Source organism: Montipora capricornis, chromosome 3 (assembly GCF_036669925.1).
Source record: "Montipora capricornis isolate CH-2021 chromosome 3, ASM3666992v2, whole genome shotgun sequence".
Taxonomy (NCBI): Eukaryota; Metazoa; Cnidaria; class Anthozoa; order Scleractinia; family Acroporidae; genus Montipora; species Montipora capricornis.
The window spans coordinates 65763726-65773229 of NC_090885.1; the positions used below are offsets into that span (position 1 = coordinate 65763726).

The 9504-nt window shown below is 39.2% G+C and overlaps 1 protein-coding gene across 1 annotated transcript in view; it reads right to left on the reverse strand.

The window, feature by feature from the left end:
- The window catches only part of LOC138043754 (NHL repeat-containing protein 2-like), a 14826-nt gene extending 5671 nt beyond the window's left edge, over positions 1-9155 (reverse strand). Inside the window, exons 1-6 of the mRNA XM_068890171.1 lie at positions 8469-9155; positions 8050-8363; positions 4911-5043; positions 2985-3090; positions 843-1074; positions 477-599 (exon numbers count right to left, since the gene is read on the reverse strand). Coding sequence (XP_068746272.1) covers positions 477-599; positions 843-1074; positions 2985-3090; positions 4911-5043; positions 8050-8363; positions 8469-9051 — 1491 coding nt within the window. The 5' untranslated portion in view covers positions 9052-9155. The remainder of the gene's footprint in view (positions 1-476; positions 600-842; positions 1075-2984; positions 3091-4910; positions 5044-8049; positions 8364-8468) is intronic.
- Between the last annotated feature and the right edge of the window lie 349 nt (positions 9156-9504).

Genomic DNA, 9504 nt, shown 5'->3' on the forward strand with positions numbered 1-9504 from the left:
GACATATCGCTGCTACATATCCCTGGGACATGATTCCTCTTGTCTCAGCACCTATAGGATTCACTTGACACTGATGATGACTTCCGCTTAGGCTGTCGAAAAGTCAGCCAACGTCACCAACAGTCGTTGCCTGAAACTCCTTTCACACGAACGATCTTATTGGAGGCAGTACAGCCCAGTGGTTAAGGGGCTTGCCTTGAGATCCGGGGATCCCGGGTTCAAGACACGCTCTGACCACTCGTTGAATTTGTTCCTGGCAGACCCTGGTTCAACTTCTCAACTGCACTTGTAAATAGCCAACTGGTTTACCTCCGGCCAGTTGGGATTCTTAACAGTTGTTGTTGTTGTTGTTGTTGTTGTTGTTCTGTTCTGTCGGTTCATTGATTGTTTTTCATTGACCCTGAAAAGCATCTATGGGGAGTGGTCAATTAAGAATGTATGTATCTTACATCCTCAAGTTTTTTTTTAGAAATTACCTTGTGGTTGTAAGAATCCGCCACATACAACTTCTGCGAATGTGGGTTCCATGCAACAGCTAAAGGATGTTGAAGCTTCACGTCAACACCTTTTCCATCCTTATCACCAAATGCAAACAAATTCTGAAAAGCAACCAGAAATTTAGTTTTAACAATGCTTTAACACGGTTTGGATGTCAACAACAACAACAACACGAAATTGACACCTACAGTAGAAGACAACAAAGACTCAGTTTTCAGTCGACAAATGTAAATCCCCATACAGTTCGAATAATACTCTAATTAGCTTTAAAACCGCCCTTTCTCTGTTTAAGACCCCTGTCGCCATGGTGAAACCTACGTATATCAGTCTTTAAAGGAACTTACAGTAGGATCTCTGTCGGCTCCGACGAGAGCTTTCGTAGCACCAGTAGTTACATCAACAGTTCGCACACTGCTACTCTCGCTGTCTGCTACAAACAAACACCTGAATGGTTTGTCCAGCGCCAGACTGATTCCTGATGGCTGTGCAAAGCCAGCTTTGTGTGGGTAACTATTGTTACGATTCTCTTCTGCACCACTTCCTGCAAAACGAAGGCATGTGCCTTCTGGATGCGACCTGAAAAAAACAGATCCCTCAAAAATGATCACTGTGTATGTGCTTAAGTGGTTCAGTGTGCGACTTCCGTAACATTACTTTTAGATACATGTAAATATATAGGATTTCGTACCGCGTTTGTGAACAAGATGCGGCTAATGTCATAAAAAGGAACTGCGGTTCTTTCGCCCGTAGTCAATTCGGGCGAAATTTGCAACTTGATGAAATGTTATAGATCTGAAAAGAAAATTGGGGTAACCATGCATTTTTCAGAGATAATGAAGCTTCAATTTGGAAAAGAACACCATACATCGATTTGTATTTCACTTTAAAGCTTTTTACAAACATTGCTGATTAATTATGTTTGAAACGTGTGGTCATCCTCAATTTTTTCTTGGAGCCCCAATAACACTTGTTAAGATCTGAGTTTCCCGTGTATTCATAAACCACGCAAAAATACCTTTAAATTAGCAGGCACGGTCCTTAAGAGCGTTTCGCACACAACGGTCAACTTGAGTTGCGCGCGCTCGACTAACTTTATTTGCTAAGTAAATGTTTGAGTAAACACGGATTACGTGTCGTATGCTAATCGGGAAAGATGACGCCGGACTGTATATGTATAGGATAAACTCTGAATTTTGTTTGTTCTCAGTCCAGTTGGTAAGTATGAAGCGATAGGGTTTTTATTTCGAGTGAACTGCCTTAGGGCTAATCAGCTAAAGGGTGAAACGACCTGCTTCCCATAAAATCATTACGAAAGCAGAAGCGACAACAGTCTTTACAATAAAAGTACAATTTTGGAGCAATTACAGAATACAGGGCCACAATGGAGACCGGTGGAAGTACTGGCACATTTGGCTCGGCAGTGGAAGAAAGAAGGAGTCATGTATAAAGATTGGGGTCTTTTATACTGGTGGCTTGGTTAGCTCGTTTGGGCTCGGAAATGGATGGCAAACGATCTAAACGAGGGGGCTCGTTAGTTTAGTCTCTAGATGTGGCCCTGGATTCTGTATTTTTATTATTTTTTTTTTTATAATCCTCATTTACTTTGCTTTCGTATTACAATATTGTGCGTCAATGCTAGCGTAACTTACATTAGAAGGCTTGGTAACTAAGCCAGTATGCTACTTTAAGATGATTACATTCTCGTCCCAAAAGGCCACGATTCTTTCGGTCAGGACCTAGAATAACGACCTCTGGATGGTTCCGAACTAGGAAGTCCGCGAATCACGGACTTCCGGCTCGTCTGCGCAATCTCAGAAATTTGAAACAATTAGTAGCTGTCAGCGGTTATCAAAATAGACCCCCACAGAGACTGCACGTATTTTGGAACTGGTCAGAGGTCGTTATTCTTGGTGCTGACAGAAAGAATCGCTGCCTCTAATGCTTTTAAGAGCTAAGTAAATAATTGACACTTCAGTGCAATATACCATCCGCATCAATGCCTTTCTTTCTGATTTTATATCAGTGGCAGTACATATCTTAATTTAGTATCACCCAACAAGTGGACTAATGCAAATCCTGCAATTTGATTGGCTACGCTACTAGAGGACTATTAGTAATAGTCCTTGAGTAGCGAAAAGCGTGACGCTTTCTTTAGTTTTATTCCCAAATAAATATTTCTTCAACTTGCATTTGCTAACTTTATTATTGCCTTTTCTGTCCAACTAGTTGGGTGATACTAAAACAATTAGACCCTTCGCCCTCAAGGGCCACGGGTCAATAGCCCATTCGGCTTTGCCTCATGGGCTATTGACCCGTAGCCCGCTAATTGTTAAATAGTGCTTAAAATTAACACGCACATAAAAAGAGGCAATAAGAACAAATTTTGAACAACAATAAATTGTTAAAACAAATTAAAGTAAACATGTTGAGACCAGATATAAAAAAAATAAAAGCAAAACGAACAAACAAATGAATGCACGACTGACCCTCCTTTAAGCCAAGAACCGTCTTTTAAAAATAAAGCCCAGATTTGATGAGTGCCAGCCATGGCTATATACAGCACATCCTCTTCAACATCATCTTTTGCAAGTCCTGATAATGATAATAAGGATCATAAAACAAATAAAATATATGCATATTGATGGTACATCTTCAAAGAACAAGAATATTATTGCGTTCAACGAGTAGGTGAACGCAATACTAAAGGCAAATTGTATACACGGAGATTTTTCGGGACGACCAACCGATTGATCTAAAGGGACACATTTGCCACCCCCGCAGATTTTGAAAGGGCGAATGACATCATAGGGGAGAGGGCCTGGGATTGAGAAGGTCCAACACAGGTCCTATATTGGTATCAAACGCACTCCAAAATTTTTGGTTATTACTAGTTGCTTAAAATAATCAATACAAAATGTAACGATTTCGCTACCTAAAAAATTCCAACATTTCCTTAACCCTTTCACTCCCAAGAGTGTCACTCATAGATTTTACTCTGTCTAATGCCAGACGATTTTACTCGTCAATGGGGAACCCCACAGGAGTGAACAGGTTAATTTTTTAGTCAACTGTTCAGTGTTCCTTAAATTGGGTTCCAATTTAAAAAACCCTGGATACTTTGTAGTAACAAATCAAAGGACAAGGAATGAAATGGAGCTGAATATTGGTGAATAATATCATCTGTAAAAACGGACAATGACCCATGCTACTATTGGCAGTCCTGAGAATTTTTCGGCCAAATTATTTTCAAATTGGATTGCATGAAGTCCTATTAACAATAGTAGGTAAACAATCAATCACATGAATGTTAAAAAGAGAACAAAGAAAAGGAAAAAAAACAAACACAAAAGCCAAAAAAAAAAATTGGGGACCAAAATGCACAAATCCAAAAGTGATAAACACATTTGCATGATACCTCTTAACCCATTGACTCCTGGGGGTTCCCCATTGACGAGTAATTTCATCCTCTGGCATTAGTCAGGGTAAAATACTCTGGCATTAGACAGAGTAAAATACTAAGTAATTGGCCGGTTTAGGCCGGTTTAGTGAGTGATTAAACAACAATCAAAAACAGGAATTTCTGAATGCATCACTTCCATAACTAATACATCATTCTTTTAATCACACATGAGTTCATAATAGTAATTTTTATTATTTACCAGAGATTACGACAACTTTTTACTGGATAAGGTACTAAGATATTCCTGAATCTCAATTGATTTGGATACAATGTCCAGTCTTCTGGTGATTTACTAAGCTCTCCTAAGCAAGAAAAATCATGATTGTGACCTCGTTAAATTTATCATGTACAGTACATAAATATCAAACTCCTGACAAAAACAATAATTATGAAATTTATTTCAGCCAGGCTAAATGGAATGGATCTTGACAACTCTTTGGTCTTGCCGATCTTGGCAAATCTGTATTGCTCAATTGTCCTTGCAAACTGTTGATCTCTAAACAGAAGTGATAACTCAAGCCTTTTCTTCATCAAAAGTTTTGGGCTCCTAAAAGCATGGACTTGTCTCCTCCATGTTGCACATTAATAACCTTTGAAAAACCATCAATGAAAATTAATGGCACATTCCACCCAAAGACTCATCACCCCCGTCTGCCTGGAAAATGTTCTCATTACCAGAGGCTGAGATTCTTTTGATCAGTAGCAAGAGTAACAACAACTTCCAGTTCAGAAATGAGTGCATTCGTTAAGTACCCATTTTTGAAAGCATTGGCAACAACTAAAAGTGCACAGAAGGATCAAAAGTCCTTTGTTCACAGTATTTGCACTTTGGATTCAGCAGACGCTCTTTAGTGGCCCATCAAACAAAAGAAAGCCCAGCCTCTAGATCTGGCTTAACAAAAACACTATAAAATGCTAACTACAGCTATACTTTTGTATGCAAGGTTCAAACCTGGGGGTGGTCCAACGGTAAGATCCCATGGTGAACTGATGCTCTGCAATATCCCAATTTTACCTCCTTCCTTGTCATTTCCCTGCGTGCCATTTCCAGCGATTGAAGTGACCCGCTCCATTTTCAGATTTATCTGAAAAAAAAAAAAAGAGAGATACATTAAATATGTGAATTGCAGAAGCTCATGACCTTGAAGCATTTCACTCTGGTTGAAAGCTGGGGTTTTTTGAGTTTAAAAATTTCCTTATTTGGATGTAACGTAGCTCGCGCATTTTCCCACGCGAGCAGCTTCAATGTTATTTTTGTCCATATTTGGATATAAAATTGTTGTCCTAAAATCCCCAGCTTTGTTCCAAGGAAAAGAGTTGCAAGTTACACGCTTCAAGGTCATGTGCTTCTGGTCACATGACCATGAGCGTCTGCAGGTTATTAAAAAATTATGACATACTATACAACACACATGCATGCATGCATGTACCTTAATTACCATTGTCATACCCCTCATAGCCTTTCAGGATTAAGTTCATAATCATGTTGTTTAGGGTGCATGTACTTAGTCCATGCAGCTGTTTTAGTGAAGTTTACAATCAATATTATCTTTGACTCTTTTTGAACAGTGACTGGGTTCTTTATTATTGCACACAATTCGATTATTAGCAGGGTTGTGAAATAGGGCCTATATTCAAGGCTGCTGCCTAACGGTCGCCCAGTTGCCTGGGGCGCCTCATTAGAGAATGAAGGTGACCAAGTTTCTGAAAGAGTAGCCCAAACAGGCACCTAACTTATCACAAGGTGATTTATCCCCACTTTCTTGTACATTTGATCCCAGCTGGAGATTAAACGATCAAAAAAGTAATAATATGGTTGGAGAGAAGGGCAGCTAACTAAAGCAAATTCCACAAATAAGTGACTCTTTAACCTGTAAACATGGTCAATACTGTTTGGGGCTTTCGTTGTGTTAACTCCCGGTAGCACATGAAGACTGGGTTGCAATGTGATTCCCAAATATGGAAATGATACATCCATATGTCCGTCCATATGTTTTCTCTGGAAACATGTATCAGCTCTCGAGAGACTTACTAGTAAAACATGGTACAATATTATTCGAAATGTGATTTCTTAACCTTGAATTAAAGGCTGAAAGAAAAAATTACTTGTTTTGGCGATATCTACACTATAATTTTATATTACAAGTTGCTTAGCAATGGGGTGAGAGTCCTAGGCATGAATCGAAACCTAAGACCTCCATAACACATGTCCTTCTCACAGGTGCATTACACCTTTCCATCATTCCATGTATTTGTATAAATATGCAGGGTTGTCATTAAGTTTTGAAGCAAGTGTAACACTTAAGATTTCACCATAACATGTAAATACATGGCCAAAGGCCATGTCAAGGAAGGCCCGAAGGGCCCGAGTCCCAAGGGTGTCTGGGGGAATACTCCACCAGAATATTCTTCAAATTAGACCCTCAGAAATGCATTTTCCAGCCCAATCAAACAGCGATGAAAACAAAACTGGGGAAAAAGATAAACTTCACAATGAATTTATAAAGATATTTACTAACCATGTGGAAATGGTCATGTACCACATAACAGTGAAAAATGGTCAGCGGAATTCCATTTACATCAAGTATGGTGCATTGATAATGATTTTGTTGCTACAAATCCAACAACGATCGATATGGGGTGTTGTCCAAAGGTTTTCACAGAAAATGTTTGGATTTTTACCAAAAACACATCTTAGAATCAGGAACACAGACAACACAAGGCAGCAATTATTATATTTTCTTTAGAAGGTAAATGTTTATAAATAAATTTCAATTTGTTTGCCCCACGAATATTCATTCTGCAGCAACCATCACCCGTAACAGTGACTGGGCTCAGCCGTAACAAGTGTTACGGGTTACCGCCCCTGATGACAGCCCTGAACATGGGTGCACGACTTTGTCGAGCCTGCAGATTAGTGGGACACATTCTCCTTTCAGGACCAAGTTAAAAAACGACCTAGCTCTCCAGTGACTTCTAGTTACGCTCAATGGGTAGAGCATCGGACCAGTGCTACGGAGGTCGTAGATTCGATTCCTGCCTAGAACTCTGATTTTTCAGTTGTCCTTTCACCTGCTGCCGAGCAACTTGTAATATGTATCCTTCTCATGGGTGCATTACACCTTTCCATCATTGCACCTGTCTGCACTATTGTACATACAAAAATTTTAATGTGTAGCACATTTTTCCCACATTAAATTGCTGAAGGTTTACTTGGTTTTTTCCCGGTGACAGCAATGGAGCTCTCGTAACAGGTAAGCAATACGTTTTGCTTCTCGTGTCATCATTCAGAACTTGAGTAAGGTAGGATTACGTAGTCATTTCAGTAATACAATTAAACATAAATTTCCGTGATGCGATGCTGTATCTCCCATTGATTGCTGAAGGTTCTTTTCTAACCACAAATACGTGGATCTTTATGTACTTAAGACGTGCCAGTGAAAAAGTAACAAACAAACAAAGGCGGTAAATTATTTTCTGCAGTACGCTTTTACTTTTACTATAATAATTCTGACATGAAATTTTGATCAGTGACGGACAGGATCAAGAATTGTGACTACTATCGCCCTTGCTCTTGAAGATAAACAGACTTAAATTAAATTGGAAAAATATGTGATTGCTTTTTTCAGTTCTTTCAGATATATATAAACGTTTACTGTCAGAAGGTACACACCAGTTTTTTGGTAAGTCATCTGTGGCAAGTTTACATCTTTCGTATAATTACAATTAAGGGGAGGGAGGCGGTGGCAGGCACTGGGTTTATTAATCAATTCTGGGCTCTTGAAGAAATGACTCGGGCTACTAACTTTTAATGTTGGGAGCCCGAAGGGCTTTTGGAAATCTCTCTTAGGCAGCAGCCTTGATGATATACATGTGTATAGTCTATAGATGTATAGCCCTTGTCACAGAACTGTTTCAAAAGTCTCACCACATGTGGACTTGACAAAATTTTCATTTGTAAAGCACTTTTTTATGGTTTTGGATTAGATGTAGGATTGGATATTGTTAGTTAGATATAGTTAGTTTAATTATGTAATTACATATGAATTAATAACTGATGAATTTACCATGTTGAAATAAAGTTCACAAACCTTTCTAATTGCGTGATTCTCTGTATCTGCTACAAAAATTACTCCATCTTCAAAAGTTACTCCCTGTGGTGAATGAAATCTTGCTTCTTGAAATGACCCATCTACAAACCCTGCTTCACATTTTTCTCCTCCACCAATAACATTCAAAATAATCCCTTCTCTGGTTACTATGAGAATTCTGTGATGTCCGGAGTCAGCCACAACTAGCCTTTCACCTTCCTTGTCAGCACAGATTTTCCCAGGAAAGGAGAGGCTTGTTTTGGGAAGAGCATCCTTGGACAATGAAATTTCAATAGAATGATTGCTGATTTTTCCTAATGGATAAAATAAAGTGCTCAAATTTGAACTCCAGATCCAATTATTGAGTATTTCGATGGAAAACACTGCCTTGAAATGCACTTTACACATAAAATTCCTACCTTTGCCGTTGTAAAAATTTAATGCTGCACCAACAAACTGTATTAAAGTATCTCTGTGCCCTTCCCCGACAAGGCTAAATAAGATTTTTCCTTCTGGACTCACAATAACAAGAGTTGGCCAGCACTGAACTGCGAGAGCGTTCCACAAGCTCGCCTCGGAGTCATTAACAACGGGATGTCTAATATCGTACCGTAAAATCGCACTCATAATATTCGCGGATGATTTTTCATTCTCGAACTTTGCCGAGTGGACCCCTAGTATAACAAGCCCTTCCTTCTCGGAGTAGAGATGTTCTAGGGCTTCAAGATCGGGTAAAATATGCATACAGTTTATACAACAGTACGTGAAGAAGTCTAAAACGCACAATTTTCCACGAAGCTGGTTTTGGAAGGATAAGGGATCTGTGCAGTTAAGCCACTCCAGTTTCGAATCGAACTCTGGAATGATCACGGAGTCTTCAGATTCCATCCATTCAATATGGCGGGAAATGGCTTTGTTTTGTTCTTCATTTGATGAAGCTGATTTTAAGGTAGCTGTTAGCTCCTGTCCACGGTGTATGAACCAACTTTCTGAGAGGACCATATTTTTAAAGATTGGAGAAGGATTGCAAATTTAAAGGATAAACATCTCACAATGCGCATGTTGATAAACTCCCAGGCGTTCCTGTTGGTTAGTGGTGTCACACTACCCCGGCCAACCTCGTTCCCAGTGTCTCTCTTCTCTGCCTCCTTTGTCGTTGAGGAAAAATTTTTTCTCAACGACAGAGGAAGCAGAATTAGAATGTCCAGAAGGCAGGTATAAGAATGTCCAGAGTAAAACATGAGTATCATGACGGCATGACTATTTCGGGGGTGAAAACTGAAACACCCAAACGTTTACAAAAATGCTAACCTTAGGCCTAAACATTATCTAAAGCATAATTATTGTTTAGGCGTAAGGTTTATCTCCAATTATGGCACTTTTATGGGTTCAAAATTCAACCTTGCGAATTTACCAAAACTTCTATCCACCAAAGGTTTGAATTCATCCAATACT